We start from the raw sequence: 25,499 nt of genomic DNA, 5'->3' as shown, positions 1-25,499 counted from the left end.
CAGCTTTGTTTATTCATGCCATAAGCACTTACCACATCCCATGTGCCATGTCCCCGTGTTATGTGTCCCCAAGAGGAGGGCACAGGGACAGTGTATGAAAGTGAGGGATCCTCACTGGCCTGGAGGCAGGAGAAATCAGGAAGGCTTCACTTTTGGAAAGAACTATGGGGTTTAGTATTCAGGCAAAACAGTGAAGAAGAATTAGAATCAGAGAGCCCTGCTTTTGAAAAGGCTGGCATGGCAATAGGCAAAGGGTAAGAAAATTCTGGGTGATGGATGTATGGGCTGGAACCAGATCATGAGAGAGAATCACTATATGCTACACTAAAGAGTCCATTTTCCATTCTGTAGGTGACGGGGAGCAACTGAAGAGATCTAAACAGCAAAGTAATATCATCACAGATGCACTTTACAAAGAGAGCAGTGGGATGGCTATACACCTGGTATAAAGAAGTTTCTGAATATTGTAGAAGATTTGTCTGACACTCATATCTTTATTGAGCACTTTGTATGTACCAGGTACTATTCTGTTTTGTATGTACAAACTCACTTAATTACTGCTGCACCCTTTGAGGTGGGTACTATTATTATCTCTTTTTACAGATGAGGAAACTGAAAAGTGGCAAAGTTTATGGAGTCCAGATTTGAAATCAAACATTTAGATAGTCCAACCTCAGAGTCTGTCTCCCATCAGACACACTAGCGAAAGAACCCCCAACTAAAATGTGCTTCCTTAAAACATGGCCAGTTCCACAATCTTTATCTCCCTAAGAACGCCCCACAAAGTCATGTGACAGTGTCGATTAGTCCTGTCTTCTTGAAACTCCTATAAAACCTCCCCTTCCTCATACTTGTCTCTCTCTCTCTCTCTCTCTTAAAGTTTATTTATTTTGAGAGAGAAAGGAGAGGGGGAGGGGCAAACAGAGAGAGAGAGAGAGAGAGATTGAGAGAATCCCAAGCAAGCCCTGCACTATCAGCATAGAGTCTGATGTGAGCTCGATCTCATGAACAGGGAGATCATGACCTGAGCCGAAATCAAGAGTTGGATGCTTAACCCACTGAGCCACCCAGGTGCCCCTAATCATACTTGTCTTCTTTTGGTCTCTCTCACTAGTCCCTTTTCTTCAATTTATTAACTAAATGTTGATATACTATCCTGCCTAATATCCTTTAATACAAATAAGTCAATAACTAAAAATATAAGTCATTGTCAGTCAAAATATGTTGCAAATTTTATTACCCAGAAATAAATATTACACAAGGATACCAGCTAAATCAGAATTAGTTCTAAGAATTTTCTCTCATCACATCCCTGGTTTTCTGTCCAAAAGCAGGCAGAATATTCCAGATTTCTCAATCACCTACAGGTTAGCAAAGGTGCCCCTTTACCTAGAATAATCTTTTACCCATGTTGGCTTAGCTCCTACTAAATTTAAAATACCTTTTTTTTGGAAGCTGTCCCCGAACCCCTGAAGCTAAGCAGGAGTCCCTAGACCTTGTGTCACCACAATCTACTACTGGGCATTTAACATACTTTGTAATTGTCGCTGTCGGAATGCTTGTTGTGACTGCTTTCATTCTTCACTGAACCCCGGAGCCTGGCCCAAGAATGGCTCATGTCATATACCCAGTAAGTATTAGTTAATTATACTAAATGATCTCAAAGCTTATAATTTTCCTTTATTGAAGAATATATAATAACATTCAGGTAGGAGGCAAGAAATCAACTCCTTCACATTCTAACACAGATCAACTGAAGCTAAAAATCTCAAAGATACGGGAGGGTATTATATGCGTAAACGTAACTGATCGTTAAGACCAAACTTCTGGGGTTTTGAAAAAGAAAAACTATATGTTATCTATAAAAAAATTACTACAACCAACTCTTCCTTCCTAGGGATGTGCATGAAAATGTGAGAGGACAGGAACCACACATATAAAAAGGCTATATTAGTTATTCCCAGTGTAGACACAATCTAGTTTGGCATATGCCAGCTTTGGGATTTGCTCTGATGCTCATTCCGGGTGGCTCTGCTATGGCTTCCATTTCCAGAAGGCAGAGGGCTTCAAAGTACAGCCCTTCCTGTTTTCCAATTCATTAAGATTTATAGCTGCTTCTCATATACTATAACTTGCTCTGAACTCATACCGTGATGTTTTTGTGTATCCCTATTTGTTGCAAGAAAGATTGGAGTTCCTTCCCTAAATTCCTCTGAGGTGAAATTAATTCTGTGTTCTAATAAGACTGAAGGAAGTAGGGTAAAAACTACTAACTATTTATTGGGACCATTGTGTGAAGCTCTGCTTTAGGCACGAGACACAATGAAGAACATAACGCTTTGCTCTAGTAGAAGGCTCCTCATCTGCTTCCCTCGCCCTTAGTTACTTGCTTACATTATTAGAAAAATATTCAAAAACTATTATTGAAATGAAAGTAGGTCACAGAACACCATATATAGTAAGAGGTCATACAATGTCAGAAGGAATAATCAGGAAGGACACATAGACATTAAAAATAAGAAATAGGGGCACCTGGGTGGCTTAGTCGGTTAAGCGTCCGACTTTCGCTTTGGTCATGATCTCGTGGTTCTTGGGTTTGAGCCCCGCTTCGGGCTCTGTGCTGACTGCCAGCTCAGAGCCTGGAGCCTGTTTCAGAGTCTGTGACTCCCTCTCTCTCTGACCCTCCCCTGCTCACGCTGTCTCTCTCTCTCTCCTAGAAATAAATAAAATATTTAAAAAAAACAAAACAAAACAATTCAGGGCACCCAGCTGGCTCAGTCAGTTGGGAGTCTGTTGATTTCAGCTCAGGTCCTGATTTCACGGTTTGTGGGTTCCAGCCCTGCACCGGGCTCTGCTCTGACAGTGTGGAGCCTGTTTGGGATCCTCTCTCTCCTTCTCTCTCTCTGTCATTGCTCCACTCGCACTCGCTCTCTCTCAAAATAAACAAATAAACTTAAAAATAAAGGACAATTCTTACTGAATATCAGGAATAGACTTCTCCCCCTCTTTTCCTTAGAGAGTTTATATTAGAAAATTATCACTGTAAGAATAAGATAAGAGGCTATCACTTTAGCCTCTCCTTGAAATATATATAAATTCTTTTGAAAACTCAATAAGTCTTTTGTCAGCTTTATAATCTGGGAATGCTTTTCTCAAAAATCTGGGAGCCATCTTTGATGAAGTGTGAATGTCCAGGAAGATAACACCTCTATCTCTTAATTTCTGTGGGAAGGTAGGAGCCTAATTTTGGTAGATGCCTGGTTCCAAGTTGCAAAGCTACCTTCTAACATAGAGATACGAGGTTTGCTTTTCCTCCCGAGAAAGCCAATAAGCTAACACATGTAGTCACTCCAATTACCAAATAAAATTAGGATGAACTACATGTGACCAAAGTTGCTATCAAGTTCTCACTTGAAGAGTAGTCATTGATTGTCTTGAAAACATGTACATAATGGGTTGTATCTGCTTTGCCATATAAGGGGATGAGATGCCTTTTTGTTTCTGCATTCTGCTAGGAGACTGTCTTACTGTGTATCACATTCTGGTTTAATGCTTATTCAATAATAAAACTGTTTTCTTTCTCTACTATCTTTATAGAAAGGATTTTTGGGTTGGGAGATTTTGTTTTTAATTATATTTCCCCAACAGAAGACATTAATAGCAGTTATCTCTGAAGGATGGAATTCCAGCTATCTATCTAAAATGTGTATTTATTTAAATTAAATTTAAATATTTGTACACTTGTACAAATATTTATAAATATAAGTATTTTAAAATAAATATAAGTATTTTTAAATATATTTGTTATATTTACAGTGTGTGTGTGTGTGTATGTATGTAGTTTACAGAGAGAGTGCAAGAAAGGGGCAGAGAGGGAGAGGGAGAGAGAGAGAGAGAGAGAGAAAGAATCTTAAGCAGACTCCTTGTTCAGCTCAGAGCCCAGAGCCCAACACGGCTCTATCCCCAAACCCTGGGATCATGACCTGAGCCGAAATCAAAAGTTGAATGCTCAACCAACTGAGCCACACAGGCACCCCTATTTACATTATATTTATATTATGTTTATGAATCGATATTTATACTTATAAATATTTTAATGAATATATCTATTACTTGTATTTTAAAATAATTTATGTATAAATCAATGTATACTTATATATAAAAATTACATATATATGCTATTTTCTTAAATGATCATGTGTTACTTTATAATGAGCAATAAATGCAGTGGTTTTCATTTTGGGGAAAAATGCCGAATTGGCACTTATGATACTCATTAAGGCGATGGCCTGGATATCTTCACTTCATAGATCTCATCATTGGGGGAAACTAATCAGAAAAGCATCGAATCACACTTGATGTCCTCAGCCTGGTAAGGTCTTCTCTTTCTCCTATTCTTCAAAAAAAGTTATCCTGTTAAATTGGAGAACCGAACAGCATCCCCTAAGGGAACAAAGTTTAGCCCGTGTGGACAAGAATCCAATTTTAAGTCCAGAGTTGCTGCTCCTTGTCTAGACCATCAATCACCACGCTGGCCATGGCAGCTCCTTGACTGGACTGGATGCCTGGGCTACCACACTGCCTGCTGTGGAACCCTTGGGGTTTTCCTCAGCACATTTCTTGCTCTTTGTGAAGGAGCCCCACAATGGAGTTGCAGGGGCTCTTTGTTTCTAGCCGGGTGCCAGCAGGCATTTAAGAAGCTAGGGAGGCTCTGGGTAGGGATGCAAAGCAGCCCGGGCATTACAGGGACCCTGGAACCTGCTCTCTCTGATACTAGCTACTGCTGCCTGGTTTCTTCTCCATCACAATTGCTTCTCAGGGGCTTCCCATTGCCTCTCTTTAGGTTCTGCCTTCCATTTGGCCCAGCAGGTATCTGACACTGCTTTGAATCCTAACTCTAAATTGGCTTCAAGTTCCCTTCCTTTTCCATGGAATCTTAGGCTTATACAGTTTGAGGAATGACTCTGAACAGCTGTTAAAAGTGTCCCAGAACTGGGGTGCCTGGTTGGCTCAGTCGGTTAAGCATCCAACTCTGGCTCAGGTCATGATCTCACAGTTCATGGGTTCAAGACCCAAGTCGGGCTCTGTGCTGACAGCTCAGAGCCTGGAGCCTGCTTTGGATTGTGTCTCCTTCTCTCTGCCACTCTTCCTGCTTGTGCTTTCTCTCTCTTTCAAAAATAAATAAACATTTAAGGAAGAAAGGGTCCCAGAAGATTCTGTGATAGTTAGGAAGCTCTTTGCACAGTCTACAACACTTTGCAGGCTGACGTGAAAGAGACCACATAGGACCTCTAAAATTCTCTGCATTTTAGCTAGGAAAAGTCCCAGCTCTGGCCCAGTTCTGGGGTCTCTTACTTGAACAAAACACATTGTGTGGTTAAAGCAGAACTTGGCATTCATAAGTAGCAGGATAGAGAGATAGCCATATAGGTACATATATATTCAATGGAAAAAGGAAATAAAATCAATGAGTCCTAAACATATCTGAATAGATTTCAAAATCATTTCTGTAATTCTGTGCTTCAGTTATAAAAATGTAGTTCATTTAATATAAAATCCTTCTAAGAAATGAGTCATTTTCATATTTTTTCATCTTTTTGTTCTTTTGTGTCTCTTTCCAGACCTTCCTTCTATTCCTGTATAAATATATAATTTTTTACAGAAATGCTATAATTCTATGCATGGAGTTCTGAAACTTGCTTTTTCATTCCTAAGTTGGAAATGAGACATGAACAGTCTGTTTAATATAACAAGCAACAAAACAAAAAAGAAAATATAGTATGTTAAAAAGATATATCTGATTCTAGAAGTAAAGAAAGGCCTGGACAAGCCAGAAATCAGCCATTACTCTACATGGATTTAAATTTCCCCTCAATTACATATGCCCTATGTTCTTCTAGGTTACAAGAAGAAAACACTAAACCTAACTATGTCTAAAAATAAATGCCAAACATCTGACCACATTATATGCCACCTTATATTATGGCTCTTCTGTTTTCCCTAAGTAGTATCTTGTAGTCTACATATTTCTCAGAACGGAAATGCTATTTAGACAGAATATTATATTTAAGGAAACAGAATAAATTCAGTGTTTAAGGCCTCTTTCACTCTGGTGTATTCAGCCAAGTGTCCAATAGTGACTCTTGCGTGGCCTTTCTTGCTTTTATCCAATGTAACTCCTCAGGTAAACCTTTAAAGGTGTCTAGGTTTAAGAAAGGTTAAGATACATCAATATAAAAATTTCAATTTCAAGTTTCTTTAAACTATGATAAAGGACACAACAGAATATTCTTTAAAGTCCAGGAAATAAAGACTATATTTCAACTGTGACTTCATCTAAGAAAGCAGTGAAAGTCCATTCATTTCTAATGATCTTATTACTTGAAGTTGCAAAGGTCTAAGAATACAAACAGAAGGAAAATGTGTTTTCTTTGAGTATAGTTGACACACAATATTAGCTTAGTTACAGGTGTATAACATAGTGATTCAACAACTGTATATATACATTATGCTATGCTCACAAGTGTAGCTACCATCTGTCACCACATAACATTATTACAACCACTGTACATTGGTTACAATGTATACAATACATTGTATTCCCTATGCTGCACCTTTCATCCCTGTGACTTACTCATCCATAACTGGAAGCCTGTATCTCCCACTTCCCTTCCCCCATTATGCCCATCTTCCTACCCCTTGCCCCTCTGGCAATCATCAGTTTGTTCACAAACAGAAGGAAAATTTTAACATTTCATGTAATTGTGTGCTATGTGTTCATGATATCAAAAGAAAAAAGAAAATCAAATAACTCATTTGTTTTCACTGAACTTTTTTTTAGGCATTGTCATAGAAAATTTAAGGTTAACAGAAAGAAGGAAATTCATTTTCTGAAATCCTTAAGTGCAGCTACTATGGAAAGAATTAGATTTTAGTGCTGACATTCCCAGATTTACAATTTGCTCTTTTATAGCACAGTGGCAAAGAAACCTTGCTCACCTTCCTACAATAACTTTAAAAATGGAATTGTCGGGTGTATTTACCAACCCTGTCATTTCCCAGCATAATTATAGCGTACATCCCGAATGGAAAAGTTGTTTTTAATCTATGTAAAAAAAAAATACAACTGCCAGAGGGCTACCTTCTCCCCTCCTCCCATTTCTCTACCCATCTGATAGCCAGCAGGGATTTGTACTGTGTCTCCACATAATTGTATAATCCTTCATAAACAACCTTAGCTGTAATGATTCCATTTTGATTATGTTGGATATTTTTGGTAATTTTTAAATGGCTTACAGTAAAGCTTAGAGCTCTTACTGACACGTGATGATTTTCTTAGTAATTTTTGTTAATAGAATTAATACAGTAAGGCTAAGAGCCCTATTACTGACCCATGTTAGGATTTTCTTAGTAATTTCTATTAATAGAATTCTATACATACAAACATTCAAGGGCGAGTCCTTCCTTCTGAGATTGCAGCTAACCTGACAAATTCAAGTGGTAAAACCAGCAGAAGGAACAAAAACATATAAGCTGTTATGGACAAAACTAGGACTAAAATAGAATCAATTTACTCAGGTCATTCATAAGATTAGTTAAATTTAAGAATCTTAAAAACTAATTTATCCTGAAATTTTATACAATTAGTATGGTTTTTCAGATTCCAGGTAGAATAATAAGGATAGAAAGGGAAAACACTACCAAGTTTTAACTACTTGTATTAAAAATAAAAAGAGATAATAAACTTTATGGTGAATAATCTACATTTTAAATGCTTGGCTTTATTGTGATCTGCTTGGGAGAGATATGTTCATTTGGATAATGGCTTTCATTTGTTTTCATTTTCGTTGTAACACTAAGATTTCATACAGCATAATCAATCCACACTCAGTCTGAGCTAAGCAGTTGAAAAATGTCCTCATCTAAAACTCTTTGTAGGATCTTCAAATATTCTAGGAACAGATAATTTTTCAAACCAATGAGAAGCACCAATTTAAGTAGAGCCATCCATTCTTTAAAACTCTAATAAGCTTCCACCCTGGCCTCAACTCTGGCATATCCCCTCGAGACCTACCATTGCCATCCTCTCCTACCCCAAGCAAATTACACTATTTAACGAGTCCACCCGTTTGATCCTTTAGGAGCTAAAGTCAACAGGCCTTAAGTTATGAGTAGGAAAATGACCTTGATTATAAATTAAAAAATTGTGCATCATTTATGCATAGACCCATCCCTGAAATCTGAACCGCTCTATAAGGACCATGTCTAAACACAATTAGCCTGTTACAGTGGAGAGCTCTGTGGCTTTCTCCTAAGATAATAGGGTATGCCGAGTAACATTTGTCTAAACCTATTGGTAAAACTGCTGTCTTCTTTTGACCTGGTGAGGCACATCCAGCTGCTCAAGAACCCTGGGCTACTGAAAAATGCCCACCATTACCACTCCATACAGAGGCCCTTGCCTGGGGTGGTGAGAACTTTAACCCTCTCTCTTTCCAGGCTGTCGGTACTCCATTTTCTCATTCCAGGTTTGGGGATAATGGAGGATGCCCAGATGGTGACATCAGCAAACAATTTCCAGGAGAACCAGAGAGTTGGCCATTGTGATACCATCTTCCATTGTCACTTATAATCCTAACTAACAAGTTTTATAAGGGGGACAAAAATTAGTTGTAACTTTTATAAAGTACTAGTATTTTTATTTTGTAGAAAAAAGAAATACAAAATGGGTTACAGATATCAGATATAAAGTATACATAACTTGCATATACAAAGTACACATAATTTGCACGTAATTATATTGTTATATATTTACCACATCAGTGTTAAAATTTACCACATCAGTGGCAATCGAACAGAACAAATTAAAACAAAGTGTCCTTTTTTTAACCTATCAAAGTAGTGAAGATTTCCAAAATGACAATCATTAAATCCTGGCTAATATTCAGTGGGGTTGTCACTTACCCTATAAATAGTGTGATCTTTCTGGAATGCAATTAAACCATAGTATCAAGAATGTTGAAAGAATTTATTTTTTTTTCTGCTTAGTAATTGCCTATCAGGATTCTCTAATAAAGAAATGATAAAAATAAAATGTATGAAAAATATAAAGGACACATATCTATCTATCCATCCATTTACCATTGTCTATAGTAGCTTAAATATCCAAAAATAATAGATGGTCAAAAATAAAACATATATTCAATGGAATATTAGGTATACATTAAGTACCATAATCATTAGGAATCATCACTGAAATGAGGAAAGGTTCAAAAATAATTTCTAGAGTAAACTGGATGCATACTTATATGTATAAAATATACAAATATAATATAATAAAAACTGGTCTGAAAGAAATATCTTTTGTTTTTAAGTGAATATCCCTGAAGTGAATAAAGACTTATTTTTATATTCATTTTTTTGTGCTTTAACATATTTTATAAAATTTTCACAGTGAATATTTATACTTTTATTTATTTTTTTTTTACAAATAGTTTATTGTCAAATTAGTTTCTACATAACACTCAGTGCTCATCCCCAAAGTGCCCTCCTCCATGCCAATCCCCCCCTCCCCCCCACATCCATCAGTCCTCAGTTTTTGTCAGCAATCAAGAGTCTCTCATGGTTTGCCTCCCTCCCTCTCCCCACGTATCTTTCCCCTTTTCTCCCCCTTGTTCCTCCGTCAAGTTCCTCCTAATCCCCCTATACGTGCAAACATATGGTATTTGTCCTTCTCTGCCTGACTTATTTCGCTCAGCATAACACCCTCAAGGTCCATCTATGTTGCTACACATGGCCAGATTTCATTGTTTCTCATTGCCATGTAGTATTCCATGGTATAGATAAACCACATCTTCTTGATCCATTCATCTGTTGATGGACACTTAGGCTCTTTCCATGTTTTAGCTATTGTGGAGAGTGCTGCTATGAACATTGGGGTACATGGCCTCAGCATTTCTGTATCCCTTGGGTAAATTCCTAGCAGTGCTATTGCTGGGTCATATGGGAGTTCTATTGTTAGTTTCCTGAGGAACCTCCACACTGTTTTCCAGAGGGGCTGTACCTGTTTACATTCCCACCAACAGTGTAGGAGGGTGCCCGTTTCTCCACATCCTCGCCAGCATCTAGAGTTCTCTGATTTGCTCATTTTAGCCACTCTAAATGGCATGAGGTGGTATCTCAGTGTGGTTAATATTTATACTTTTAAAGCAAAAATTAAAAAAGGAAGAAAAGAAATGCAAGCTTATCTACTAAATCCATTGTGCTGCTGCCCTTCATCTATAAAATAAAGTCCAAGTTGGCTAGGCTCACATTAAAGTCCTTGTAATGTGATCATATCTTAACATTCAATCATAGTTTTAAAGACTGTGCAATTTGAGCACCCAGTTCTGGCTCAGATGGTCACCAGGCCTGTCATGAGCCATCTAGATTCTACTCATGCTCTTCTCATCGGGCCTAGAACTTCTCCTTTCCTCTACAGTTTTTGATCATAACTCCTGATTGTAACCATTTTAAGCCAACTTCAGATATTCATGATGCTCTAAACAAAGCCTGGCAATCATACAAAAATAATTTCAGACACTGATTCCAATTAATTCAGCACAATAATTTAGAAGGAAACCCCTTCTGAAAGCAAGATTCCCATATTTGTTAAATGAATGTAAACAATCACTACTGTAATCATAGTAGCAATGGCAACTAACATTTATTGAGAGCTTTGCATTTATAAGGAGGCACTGTGTCAGCTTCATTGGTTTTATCTAATGCTCTAAACAATCCTCCATTTCACAGATGAAAAAACTGAGCCTCAGGTAGGTTATGTATATTTCCCAAGGAAGTATAAACAGTGTTGGCTTGAGATTCAAATCCAGCTGTGTCTGATACCAATATGCTCTCCAGTACCAAATTTGCTAATGGAAGGTCTACTAGTTTTGCCTATGATACATTATTATGAATTAATCTAACTGATATCCATGAAGCTAAGTAAAAAGGATGTGCTGAATTACAAAATTTTCTTTTACATATGAAAATAGATACAAAAACAAGAGAATTTTCTGTTGAATCTCATTACATAATGAAATGTTTACCTGTATAGGACCAGCCAATCTCTTCAACAAGTTTCCTTTGTTGTCTGTAGTATCCATAAGCCCAATCTACAACAAAGAAAAATCAATCGATCAATGTGTAGGGTAATATGTGTGTCCAAAGGAAAATATATCAGATGCCCAAATCATTCATTCCATAGATGGTCCTCAATGAATCCTTCCCATGTCACCTTCCCAATGACTCCTCTCAACTCTAACCGCCACAATTATAGTCTCTGTTGTTCCTGTTCGAGTAGCTAGTATAAATTTTAGGGGGCATATTTAAAAAATGCTGAAGTTCAGGCAGAGACAGGGGAAACATTCTGGGTAAAGCAGGAGCAACCAAGAGGTGTTCATCTCAAAGGAAGATGGATCAGAAAGAACAGTCTGTCCTATCTCCAAATTTTTCTTACGATTCCCTAAGTCTCATATCTGAGATCCTGTTGGTTAGAGATACTTTCAGGTTTACAAACCAAGTTTGATCCATCAATGCATCTAGGAGACCCAGAGTTTATTGTGTTTTCAAAATTTGCTTCCTTTCTGCCGAAAAATGAAAGTAGCTGCCTTGAGGAAATGAGAATTTAAATGTAGGTATGTTGGCTGGGAAAAAGGCTATGTTAGACCTTGTATGTGACTTTGTCTCTTGGAGGAACCTAGATGCCTGAATGAGGCAATACAGGAGGAAGTTTAGGCATCATAAAAGTGGATGCCTCATGACTCAGAGAGAGTAATTCTAGATCAAGAACATGGGGCAAGAGGTAAACAAAAGAAAATGGGTGGAAGCCAAGATCTCACTCTACATGATTCATAACTTTGCTTGCACTAAATAGATATATATATGCTATATATGTGCACATACACCATATATATAGGTATGATATAGTCTTTCTCACCATTGGGGAAAAGAAACCCTATTTCTTCTTTTTGTTGCTACACAGTTATTTTCTCTTTATTGACAATTCTCAATTTAAGGAATGCAAATATCTAAGGACACTGAAGAAATTATTTTCCTCTTGTCCAGGTTCTATACCTGCTGATTAATACAGCATGGTAATTAATAACTGCTAAACTATTTCATAAAAGATAAAAATCAGGTTTGCTATCAGAAATACATGTTCCGAATCTACAGATTATTCAAAACCAAAACTTACTTTTAAGAAATAAGGGCTTTGTGTTTGTTTTAAAACCTTTAGTATTCACAAACATAGATAAATATTCTATTGGCCACATAGCACATTTCAGCATGTATTTATTTTTTTAAGAGCTATGCCGAAATATTACACAACACACAACGCACCCATTGTATACAATTTTGTGGTTTTCAGTATATTCAGAGTTGTACAATCATCACCAGAGTTTTACATCATCATCATGCCCATTAGAAAAGTCCATAACCTTGGCTGCCACCCCCATTTCCACCCTCATAACCCACAGGTCTAGACAACCACTATCTAGTTTGTTTCTATAGATTTGAATATTCTAGACATTTCATATAAACAGAATCACACAATGTAGCTTTTTGTGACTGGCTTTTATTTATTTATTTGAGACAGAACAGGGAGGGGCGGGGGAAAGAAAGAGAAAGAGGCAGAGGGGGTGGGGCATGGTCATGGAATCTCAAGCAGGATTCACACTCAGCCTTGAGCCCAATGTGGGGCTCATTCCATGCACGTGGGATCATGACCTGAGCCACAGTTGGGAGTCGGAGGCTCAACTGACTGACCACCTAGGTACCTTGTGACTAGCTTCTTAAATTTAGCAGAATTAATGTTTTCAAGATCCATCCGTGCTGTAGCATTTATCAGTACTTCATTCTTTCTTATTGCCTAATAGTACTCCATTGTGTGGTGACCGAGATGGCCTTCAAGTTCCCTTCAGCTTGATTAAACTTTGACAGGCTTTTTCCCCACTCTAGGTCCCGATCCTATTCTTCTTAGATCATTTAGTTTAGAAAACTTTGTAAATTCCTTCTCTGCCCTTTTGAGATGTAAATCTTTTTTTAATAGTCACATGCCAGTTTTACAACCAAGAATGTACTACTAAAGGACATGAGAACCATCTCTCACTTTTTTTAAAGTTTATTTTTATTTATTTTTGAAGGAAAGAGTGGGGGCAGAGTGAGAGAGGATCCCAAACAGGCTCTGAGCTGTCAGAGCAGAGCCTGATGCAGGGCTCCATCTCATGAACCATGAGATGATGACCTGAGCTGAAATCAAGAGTCAGATGCTAACCAACTGGGCCACCCAGGCGCCCTGGGAAACATCTCTTTAAAAGGAAATAGGACCCTTATCACCCAGTTTCTATGAAAGGATAAGAACTTAACTTTGGTGGGGTGCCTTGCTCCAAGGTGCAAAAACCACCTCGTGTCATGAAGATATGAGCTGATTTTTCCTTTGGATAAAGCCAGTTTAGCAAGCGAAACATGGCTTATGGCTTCCTGCTAATATCCCGCTCTACTGCTCCACTGGGACTCAACATCAGCCATTAAAAAACCTTTTCCATTCTATTTCATCAAGTTGGGTTCCGACTTGGTTCTGGCTTCTCTCCCCACTGCAATAGCCTTGACTAAAGTCCCCCTTGCTTGTATAACTTTGTCCAGTGAAATTTTTGTTCTGACAATGGATACACCCTATTTTATTTATCCATTCATCAACTGACAGATACTTGGGTTGTTTCTTCTTTTTGACTATTATGAATAGAAGTATTAATATTCATGCATATGTTTATTTTTCCACTTAAAAAGTAATTAGGTTCGGGGCGCCTGGGTGGCTTAGTCGGTTAAGCGTCCGGCTTTCGCTTGGGTCATGATCTCACGGTTTGTGGGTTCGAGCCCCGCGTCGGGCTCTGTGCTGACTGCCAACTCAGAGCCTGGAGCCTATTTCAGAGTCTGTATCTCCCTCTCTTTCTGGCCCTCCCCTGCTCACGCTGTCTCTCTCTCTCTCTCCTAGAAATAAAAAAATAAAAATATTAAAAAGTAAAGAAATAAAAGAAAAAGTAATTAGGTTCATAATATATTTTTCAAATACAGTTGTCCAATAAAATGGTAGTCATTTAGGTTAAATTCTGTAAACAAGTATTTCTTCATGATCAGGGAACATATACAGTTAGATGTTAGAATGGGCCTCAGATGTCATTTGACTGAGACTTTAACAGTCTACGAGAAAAAAAAAAATTCCTGGAGATAAGGTGCTTTATTCACAAAAAATGTGAATGATTTGTACAGGTAGTAAGTTGCAAAAATGGAAACAATAATGCATGGCTCCTGCTTCTTACTCCAGAAACTTCCTCAGCATCAAGGGTCCCAAACAACCTTGAGCTATTGGTTACTCTCTTAAAGCGTTTTGCCCGAGAAAGACCCCTATAGAATGTATTCTTTCAAGAGACACAAAATAAAACAGAATAATACAATAGCCTAGAATTTAACCCGAATAAAATATTTGGACAAATAAATTATAGAGAATTGATATACCTGATTTGACCTGGAAATCAATTAAAATTTTCCTCTGAAATTTTGCACTGATCATAAGGAAAAGATGTATTGTAATTTATTACAGGTTTTAAATATAAATATTTTAAAAGTAAGACATTTTTGACATATAAATGCATTTTGAAGATTCCAGAAAATCAAAACCGACATTTAACAAGTAATCCATTGAAATAAATAAAACTAAGTGTTTGTTTCAATGATTCAGTCTAAAAGATGACAGCAAAATATCAGCAGATTTTAGCTTTCCTTGTAGGACTTTATCACTCACAATGAGCATTTGTCCTTGGTTTTTAATTACTTACATTAAAAAAGCTTTATTCAATACAGGATTCCCAGGTGTTGGTAGCTCTCTTCAGTTCCTTTATGTATTGTTCCCCTAATTGTTACTTCAAACAATCCGTTACACATTCATATGCTAATTACATAGTCCTTGGGCGTGAGAGAGTACCCCACTTTTAAAATTCTACTTAGTGGTCTGATAGATGAGATGTGATAGCTTCAATGAACAAGAAAAAAGAAGCTAGGTTCACTTTTTTGTGGTTGTATTATATACTTTGAAGACCAGTAAATCCTATATGAAATGAATCTATCAAAGTGCTTACTCATTTTTAAATCAATTAAAATAATGAAATATAGAATCTTTTTTCTATTTGTGTGAATTTCAGTTTCTTTCATTTTTACATTTTGTTTCTTTCAATTTAAAAGTATTTGCCAGGTTTGTATTGGCGTGTTTTGTAGTGAAACAACTAGGAAAGAAATTTCAGGAATGAATTGTACATGCAATATACAAGAAAATATACATTATTCAATTTTTAAAGGCTACTCTAAAATTTGTTCTGAAAAAAATATTCTTCATGAAGTGGACTTTTAACGTACTACTAAAATTAGGAGAAATTTCAGGAAATCTGAAATGTTTGTTTCAACATATTCCATCCTGTACCTAATGTTGAGTACCTACAGATATGTAAATATGTAAACGTGTGTGTGTGCCCTTTATTTTTCCTTATATTTGGATAATGAAAATCAAAGTCTACCAGATGGAAGATATAGATTAACTTAGCATTTTGTTTTTGCTCAAGTTTTTTTTAAAGAATAAAAAATCTGGGTGCTCATTTCCTACTAAAAATATCATTATAAATATTTTGAATTAAAAAAAATGCCTCTGAGTTTGCCCTTACCCTAAAGAAAGTCTGTGCTTCATGCTGATTAATAATTTCACCTGCTTCCTACTATATAATTTAGCAGCAATACTCTGACAACACACACACACACACACACACACACACACACACTTTAATGATATAAAGTGGCCAAACATATGACAGGGAGAAGAAATAGACTGGTTCTCTGAAAAAGAAACTTCAGGTAGAAAATAATGTTCGAAGACTAGGATTCTAAAACTTGTTTTCTCAAAGCAGACTTTCCCAGGGTAAATGATACTCGCATATTTTACTAAAGAACTTCAGCGAAGGGGAAAAGGAAGTTAGTTGATGACAGAAATCTAGATAGGCAAAGGAGAAAGAACTGAATTAGAGATGAATTTTTAAAGCCCTTGAGTATCACCTTGGCAATGAAAGACTTGAGGAGAAAGATTAGAAATGTTCTAAGTAGAGGAAAAACATGGACACCAAGAAGTGGCAAATTGTGGGACCAAAGGTTGGAAATGCCACTTGGGCTCTCCTGTGATCTGCATACAGGACACTTGGGACTTATTGTTGGTGACAGCTCACCAAGATACAAGGCTCACATCAATTTTCACACTTTTTGTTCTCATCCTACTGTCTCCTCTTACCTTGGTTTCTTTTGAAAAATGAAAACAGATAGTCTGTTGAATGGATCAAAAAGTATTGCATATATTTCATATATTTAGTATATTTTTAAAATCTTAAAGAAGACTATTAGGTAAATCAATAAATCTAATTGAAGTGAAAGAGGCTGGGGGTGGGCAGGTGAAGGAAGCTAAGTGGCTGGTGACCACTTGCAGAAGGACTTGGAAACACGTAGAGACAGTCCAGTGTCATCAGAGCAATTATCCACTACATCTTTTGGCTGTCAGCCATGCACGAGAAGTGGCAGCGATAAAAAGAAAAAAAAAAAGGTGATAGTTACCGCAGTCATAACCATCTCTTATTGGAAATAAAGTAATAAAAGACCTCTCTCAGAGAACAAAAAATAAAATCAGAAATATGAGTTCCTTTAAGCAGAGAATCAGCTTTCGATTAAAGACCACCTGTGAACTAGTCACCTGGCTACGGAAAGTCCTTTATATTTGCAGATGCTCTATTCCAAATGCCGTCTTTGGTTTGATAAGAAAGCCGAGTTTATGATCCAAGTGACCTAACCCAAAACCTTGTTTAGCCAACTAAGGCAAACTTTCCAAGTAAAATTCAATCTGCCCGCGAGTCTAATATAGTCTATAGTATCATACATGGCAGACATTTGTCTATGGATTTTCCCATCTTTGTATGTTAAGAATTAGCTTGCTGTTAAACTGTTTTTTAATATAGTCTGTCTTTCCCTACCTGGAATGTAAATTTCTAACTGGTATATATGCAGACACATTTGTGAAATGTAATTTAGATAATTATGATAATTCAGATAATAGGCTTGTTTAGGATAGTTACAATGCAAACATTATATTTACTGTTAATCACTTCAGATGTAACTAAACTCCCTAAAAACATACTGCTTTAAAAAATATATGCGTATTATTTCCCCTCTAAGTTATTTGTTTTTCTATTTCGGCTGCTTTCTAGTGTTAGAAGAGTTTCATTGGTTTTCTCCCCTCTGCAAAAGCTTAAAAATAAAAGTACTTTTTACAGTTTCAAAAGTTATAGGGGCACCTGGGTGGCTCAGTCGGTTAAGCATCTGACTTCGGCTCAGGTCATGATCTCACAGTTTGTGGGTTCGAGCCCCGCGTCAGGCTCTGTGCTGACAGCTAGCTCAGAGCCTGGAGCCTGCTTCGGATTCTGTATCTCCCTCTCTCTCTGACCCTCCCCTGCTCATGCTGCCTCTCTCTCTCTCTCTCTCTCTCTCGCTCTCTCTCTCTCAGAAATAAATAAAACATTAAAAAAATTTTTTTTAAAAAGTCATATTGCAACTTATTGCCAAATAGGATGGCACATGAAATTATACTGTTAAAGAGATGGAAAAGATGAGTTTCTAGAATCCAGGTGACCTATTTATTTAAGGATAAGGTTAAAAAGGTGAAAAATATAGATACCTGAGGAATTGTATCAGCACAAAAATTCAAATGGTAAATGATCAAAGGAGATGGAAATACTGAGCATATGGATAATGTAAAAGAACAAAGGGAGCTCTTTCCTCCACATGCTTGTTTTAATAGACATCCAATTAAATACATATTTCTCACAGGAGTAAGAGTTTGGAGGTAAGCAATTAGATTTTTATTGTCCCTTAACACTGAGGATGGTGTATGCTTTCACAGGGAGGATTTGTATATTGAGAATGTGTCTACCAAAGCTATTCAAAACTTTTCAATGAAAGCAGAAAATATTCACAGGCTGGCCTTGGAAAGTAGCAAGTGTTTTTTCTTATACTTAGATACATGAGTTTAACCTAATGTGATTTGTCTATATTCCTAAAGTTGAGGTATTTTCAGTTAAAAATATTTTAATAATTTTTATCTTTATCACATGGGCAATAATACATGCCTGTTTCAGATACATTAGATAAAATAAAGATAAGCATAAACAATTGTAAAAATAATCTATAATCCCATCTCCTAAAGATAACCATTCTTTACCACTATGTAAATATAGAAAATTTACCCTTTACATAAATTGAATTACACTATTTCATTATTGGGTGGGCCATTTTTTCCAAATAACAAATCGCTGGTATCTTCTCAAGTTAACAAATATCATTTCATAGCATCGTAACAGTTCACCTCAAGAATTCTTTGCTATTGGATACTAAAATTATAAGTTGATTTAACTACAGAAAATTTATTTCTTAGGCTTAAATGATATGAGGAATGAAAGTTCCCATTAAGATAGTGTGAGTTTTACGAATAAATAAGGTCTGTAGTAGATTAAGTACATTTTTCCCCTGTCAACCTTCTTCTGCAACACCAAGTAAACAGTAAAATGGCACAAATTCATTGTTCTAATGTAAGAGTGAGTTTGTTCTACTGTAAGAGAAAGCCCATTTGTAGATAAAACAGTGATAATGGCAGTAGAAATAGAAATACCGACATGTATAAGACAACTATTAAAAGAAGAACTAAAAATAACATTAAGAGTGGGAAGAGCCAAATCTGTGAAGCAGATGAAAATGGGTAGAAAACAAGGAATTCATCAAATTACAAAAATAATACTCCATTCATTAAATGTTACATATTATATAATATATATTATGTATTATTATGTTATTATACTGTTATATGATCCATACTGTAATAGTGTGCCATTATTTGCCAATCTAACTAATGTGTCTGTTGGAAAGCATTATGTCCATGTACTTTCCCTGACATCAGGAGTGCAGCAAAGATATCTGTTGTGTAGCTCTATGATTAGGATTTTGAGACATTCTGGATGACTGACACCCTAAAATGATTAGAGGATATAATGGCATTCCATTAACATCTGCTATGAAAATCATAAAACACCAATAAGTGCATACATAAACAAAATACAAACTATTATTAATATACAAGGAAATGTGAATAAATATAGATAACCACCCTTATCCCCAAATGGGAACACTAAAATATGGGGAATTTATCAGTTCTCTCCATATCAATGAATAGGTCAGATTTCAATGGGATGTTTTTGACTGGCAAAATTATTCTAAAGTTTATATAGAAATCTTAATGTAAAATAGTACTACATAAGAAGGTTTAGAAAAAGAGTGAAATAATGGGGGCCTGGTTTACCAGCTACTAAAAGGTAAACTGACGGGCAGATCAGTGGAACAAAGCATATAGAACTAAAACTGGACTCAGTATAGATACCAATTTAATCCATGATAAGGGAAACATCACAGTCACATAAGGAAAGTATAAAGCTCAACCAATACGGGGAACACTGGTTATTTGGAGAAGAAAAAAAAGCTAAATCACACTTCATACATGCATCAAAATAAAGTCCAAGTGGTTTAAAATGACTGTTAAAAAAGGATGTATAAAAAATATAGGAAAAAATATAAGTGAATGTTTAATTTATTGCTAGATGGGAGGGGCCTTTCTATACACAAACAAAAGAAATCATAAAGAAATATTCATAGCTTTGATTACCTAACATTTAAGACTTGTACAGAAAAATGTTTAGCGAATTGCAAATTACAAATGTTAAGCTATTGGTAGCTGCTAAAATGGATCAAAAAATATAATGATATGTTCCAAACATATAGAATTCTTCCAAATCAATAAAGGCAAATATATGAGCAGACAATTTTTAAAAATGCAGATATAATTAATTAATAAACCTATAAAGAACTGTTAGATTTTAGTGGGTGTCAAACAAATTAAAATGACACTGAGATAGCATTCCAGTTATAAAATTGTGAAAGGTTTATTATTACTATTATTCTTACTTTTAAAATATTGAATAATGCCCCAAAGATCTTGAAATGTTGCTTAACCTACAGGTAGAAGCACAAACTAGTATGAACTCTCTGAAAGAAAAGTAAACTAGCAAGAGTTAACAAGAGTCGTAAAATGTTTCATAGTCTTTCAGACAGTATATTCCATGTCAAGGAATACATTGTCAAACATTAACAGAGATGAGAACAAAGTTTCATAAACCAGATTGGAAAATATGTTAATGTGCAAAAAATGGGGGAAGTTTAAATAATGTACTGTTCATAATATAAAATAACGTGAATTCATTTAAATTGTGTCTCAAAAATACTTACGTATGTGGAGAAATTCACGTAAAATAAAACATTATCAAGTTATGATACAATTTTAAATATATTACATATCCAAAAATGCAAATCTTTGTGAATTTTAGCAGTTTACATTAGTTAAATATTTTAAAAATTTGAGGTGAGTGTGTATTTCTAAAGGAATATCTGATTCTACAGTCAAATGGATTAGAGACAAATATATAAATATGCTTTGAAGATGGGGTAAAGACAAACTTTGAGTTTCAAGTTTTTTATTTTGGCTTTTACAATAAAGCTTCTCCTTATTCACAAGATACTGCATGCAGTAGCTAGTATTTGTAACTTAAGTTTAGGAAATCGGAGCCAAGGCCACATATGGCTGAGCATTTCAGCTCCCAAGAAAATTAAATACAAGAGCCACAGCAAAATAGACATTGTAACAAACTCACAGATCATCTTATTGGCTGTGATGATCAGATTGACTAGATCATCTATTTGGGGTAAATTTTGAAGCAGCCTTATTTAAATTTGTGCCTTGTTTCTAAAACAATACTTTCTGCTTAGATAAAATTAGGTCCAAACTTAGGTATCTACCCATTAACCAGGAAAACCTGGCAACTTTATGAGTTGGCAACCTAATTCTGAAATACGTGTGGATCATATGTTAAAACTGACTCATTTTGCAGTTATGTCTGGGCAAGGCTGAAAATTTTTCTTGACTTCTTTCCAGGGTTCTGACTGAAAATTCATTTTTGTCATACTTTTTTAGATTGCATTTGACTGGCCTAGAAAAAGAAAACTTTTATTCATAAGAAACACTCATTTTAATAAGCAGACTATATTTTTTCAAATTTTTAATGATTTGCTTTCAATTTGCCAATACATTTTATAAGCTTACTAAGCCACATGCTATTGCTCATTAAGTCTTACTTGGCTTGCAAAAAGAAATCAAGCGGAGCTCGGTGGATCCATCTAACTTAAACTATACTCATACATCAATATTTGGTGCCTCTTTTCACTAATTCTTAGGGTCAGAAATCTAGACTCTCCTTTTGAATCCTGACTTTGGACAAGTTAAATGTCTTTGCTTGTATATCTACAATTGTAAAATGAAAATATCATTATCTCCTGTGTGTGAGCAAGTATATTGCAACAAAAGATAGGGAATATGTTAAGCCATTTTGAACTCTTTGTAAAATATATGCTTACATCAACTCATTTCATTTCTTGAATTTGTTTTTCAAGTATTTAGTTTTTCCTTTCAACAGTGAATAAAATTTAAAAAAAAAAAACCTCACTGTGATGTGTATATCATATGCATGACGTATGCTTGTTCAGTTACAAAATTATTCATTTCTTTACTGTTGCTGTCTGGTTCTTAACCTAAAGTATTCTTTAGTCTTAAAGATAAGAACAGATCCTCAGTACAGATGGAAAATACAATTCTCGGGGCGCCTGGGTGGCTTAGTCGGTTAAGCGTCCGACTTTCGCTTAGGTCGTGATCTCACGGTTCGTGGGTTCGAGCCCCGCGTCGGGCTCTGTGCTGACTGCCGGCTCAGAGCCTGGAGCCTGTTTCAGAGTCTGTGACTCCCTCTCTCTCTGACCCTCTCCTGCTCACGCTGTCTCTCTCTCTCTCCTAGAAATAAATAAAACATTAAAAAAAAAAAATTTAAAAAAAAAAAAAAAGGAAAATACAATTCTCTATTTTCAAATGTTGAAGTGAGTCCTACAAGAACAATGTGAACAATGAAAAACATATTTAATTTTAATTAAACTTAAAGAGACTATCATCTAATTTCTCAGCTACATTCCAAAATGAATACATTTTTAAAAGCGAAGGTTTCAGAATATTCATATTTTCCTCGTTTCAGAAGGCTTAAGGAAGTATAAGATCATTATTTAGTAGTTCCTATTGTGTATATTTTTAAAGAAATTCATTTTAGAACCACCTTCCCCACTAGCAATTTTAAGGAATTAAATGCTTTTTGAAAATGTTTTAATGTTTGCTTGTTTATTTATTTATTTATTTTGAGAGAGAGGGAGCAAATGGGAGAGGGGCAGAGAGAGAGAGACACACACACAAAATCTGAAGCAGGCTCCAGGCTGAGCTGTCAACACAGGGCCCTAAGCGGGGCTGGAATTCATGGACTGCGAGAGCAAGATGATGACCTGAGCCAAATTTGGATGCTTAACCGACTGAGCCACCCAGGCGACCCAGTAATTAAATGCTTTGATGACATCCTTAATTGGTTCGCTTTCAATTAACAAGCACTTACCTATATTAGTTACTGATTTTGTTCATAGCTGTATAAACATGATGACATCTATTGCTTTTTTGATACAGATGTCTCATTGTCACTAGACTATCAAGTGATAATTATTATGCATCTTCTTATTTTCCTCTGTTGCAGAATTTATTTGAAGTGAGTGGAAACTGCTGAAATCCTAATGGCTCAATTGACTGGCACAATGTAGGGGTGTTCTATCTGGCCGGTGGAATCATTTCATTTGCTTCACTTCCTTCTGCTTGATACTTTTGTGCCCCTCCCCCTGCTCCCTGCTCAATGCCTCTACTCTTTTCAAAGCATCCCCCCTACTCTCTTATCTTTCTTACGTGCATTCTCCACAGAACTTCGCGTCTGTGACAGTCATTCCGTGAACCACCAAAGTCTAAGAAAAGACGAGTGAATTCGACCATCAATCACAACACACCTATCTTCAAGTCCTGCACCGGTGACCTATCCTGACCAACGACAGAACTGGGTCTTACCGTCCCACCGTTGCAACAACTTTTTCCAACTTTTGCCTGAAATCTGAAAGTTCTCTGCAGTGGCAGATGCTCATTAGGTGGCCTCGATGACCCAGGTTTCCTGCACTCAGGGAAACAGTATCTAAAAAGCATTCTTGTTAGTACATAATTAATAGCCTTGGAGAATACATCTCATTAATTACTTTTTCTATACAAGCACAAATGGTCAGCCAGGGGTGGATATTATTTATTTTGGAATAGTTAACTCAGTTGGAACAAGACTGTTTTCTCTCCAGGTTTATCTTTCTGTTTGAGAAGATGTCAAGAGACTGAACAAGTTAATGCAGTGTTTTCAACCTGGAGTGCAACAGGCCTCCGCCGGCACTGTGCTCTGAAGTTACTGGGCCACTGGGTTGCCTCAAGATAATTAACACACTCCTGCGGGGTCTAATGTGATAACAGGGGCGGTTACATGAAAAAGAACATCCCACAACAGAACAAGGGTAACACCTTTGCACCTCAAGGGAAAAGGAAAGGTGTCTTTTTATGAGGGGATTTAGGCCTTACGTTTATAGATGATTTATCATGAAGACCTAAGATACTGAAATAGAACATGTTTTCTTTAATATACGTTTAGACATCTATGTGACTTCACGCCTTTGCAAGTTTATAACTTGTGCCATTAATTTCACTGAAGACAAATATATTTTGGTGGAAAATCTTTAATTGGTCATCTCTCACTGTCTTGCCAAAGACATATTGATTTAACCTTGGAAATAAACTCTCATAATGCCCATTCTGTGTTCAAGGGAATGCTATTTTATTGATGTCTTGATTTTTGCAATAAAAAAAACAATGGAACGACTGAACAGATTTATGATTACAAAGAAAATGCTCTAAGTGTCACTCCAAGTTAAAGGATAAACATGGCAAACTTCGGATTAAAAATTACACTTTTCTCTTTTCCCATTCTTCTTCTTTAAATGGTCATACTGACTGAATATAGATTACAGAAAGAAGAGGCAAGAGCTAAATGTCCAGTGATCTTGGGTCTTTAACATGTAGTACTGACGTGCCATTAAAGATTTTATATTCATGTTACCTAGTTCATAGCTACTTGCCTCGGACAATGCCTCAGCTTTTTCAGTCAAGGGTGACTTTCCCAAAATAAAAAGCTGGTTTTCATTTGTGATACTCTGAAAGGATACCTATCATAGTGAAAAGAAACTGGAACTCGGGATGGGGTCAGAAGAACTTGGAATATAACTCCTGGCTTTAAAACTTCCTGACTGTGGATCTTTGGAAGAGTCATTTGCCCTCTCAGGTCCCCTGTCTGATAAGTCAGGTCCTGCTATACTAGTGAGGTAGGTATACTTGAATGAACGAATTCATTTGAGTGTCTAAAGGATAAGGTGATATACTGACATAGGTAATATTGCTTTCACCTGGGAAGTAAGCTGAACTCATTTACAAATTATTTTCTAAAATGAACAAAGGTTATTTAATGCATTGCTAAGGCAGGAGTATTCTCTCTTTTCTTTTATTCTCCATGTAGGATAGTACCCAATTACACTGTTTGAAATGGTTCTCACATTGCTTACTATCTCTGTGAGCAAGCTAATGATTCTAAGTCTCACTTCCTATGCCTATAGAATTATACTGGCATGTGCTTGGGATAAAGCACATATAGGTATTAGTCCAAATACAGTATTAAATTTTAATTAATGTATGTTAGATGTGTAATTACACATATATTATAGGTAATTGTATATTTATTACATATTTATATTTCTATATTTCTATCTATTGCTATTGCTTTTTTTCATTTCAGCAATTTCACTGATTCATTATTTTCTGTGTAAAACAACAGACTTAATTTGCCAACAAATAGGGTGTGGAGAGTCATTGTACACAAAGGCCTTATGGAATATGTTCGTTGAATTCCAATACAAGAAGAGGTACACATTTTCCCTCTATGCTTATATTGTCAGTTTTACTCAAAAACATCCTCAATCTAACTGAAAAGATTCAAAGGCAAAAACAATCAATAATATACAAATTTTAGTTTAATTAAACTGAAAATGATTTTTTCGAAAGCTGAAGAGTCATAGAAATAGCTTCAACAAAAATAATATAAAAACAGGGAGGGGGACAAAACCATCAGAGACTCTTAAATATGAAGATCAAATAAAGGGTTACTGGAGGGGTTGTGGGAGGGGGGATGGGCTAAATTGGTAAGGGGAAATTAAGGAATCTACGCCTGAAATCATTGTTGCACTATATGCTAAGTAACTTGGAAATAAATTAAAAATAATTAATTAAATTAAAA

The 25,499-nt window shown here is 36.1% G+C and overlaps 1 protein-coding gene across 1 annotated transcript in view; it reads right to left on the bottom strand.

Annotated features, from left to right (window-relative positions):
• PTPRZ1 (protein tyrosine phosphatase receptor type Z1) overlaps positions 1-25,499 on the bottom strand; it is a 188,667-nt gene that overhangs the window by 119,781 nt on the left and 43,387 nt on the right. Inside the window, exon 2 of the mRNA XM_039239659.1 lies at positions 11,088-11,153. Coding sequence (XP_039095590.1) covers positions 11,088-11,153 — 66 coding nt within the window. The remainder of the gene's footprint in view (positions 1-11,087; positions 11,154-25,499) is intronic.

The sequence above is a fragment of the Hyaena hyaena genome, unplaced genomic scaffold (genome assembly GCF_003009895.1).
Source record: "Hyaena hyaena isolate Hyena2069 unplaced genomic scaffold, ASM300989v1 scaffold_161, whole genome shotgun sequence".
In the NCBI taxonomy this organism is placed as follows: Eukaryota; Metazoa; Chordata; class Mammalia; order Carnivora; family Hyaenidae; genus Hyaena; species Hyaena hyaena.
This window is presented reverse-complemented; position numbering and strand designations above follow the sequence as displayed.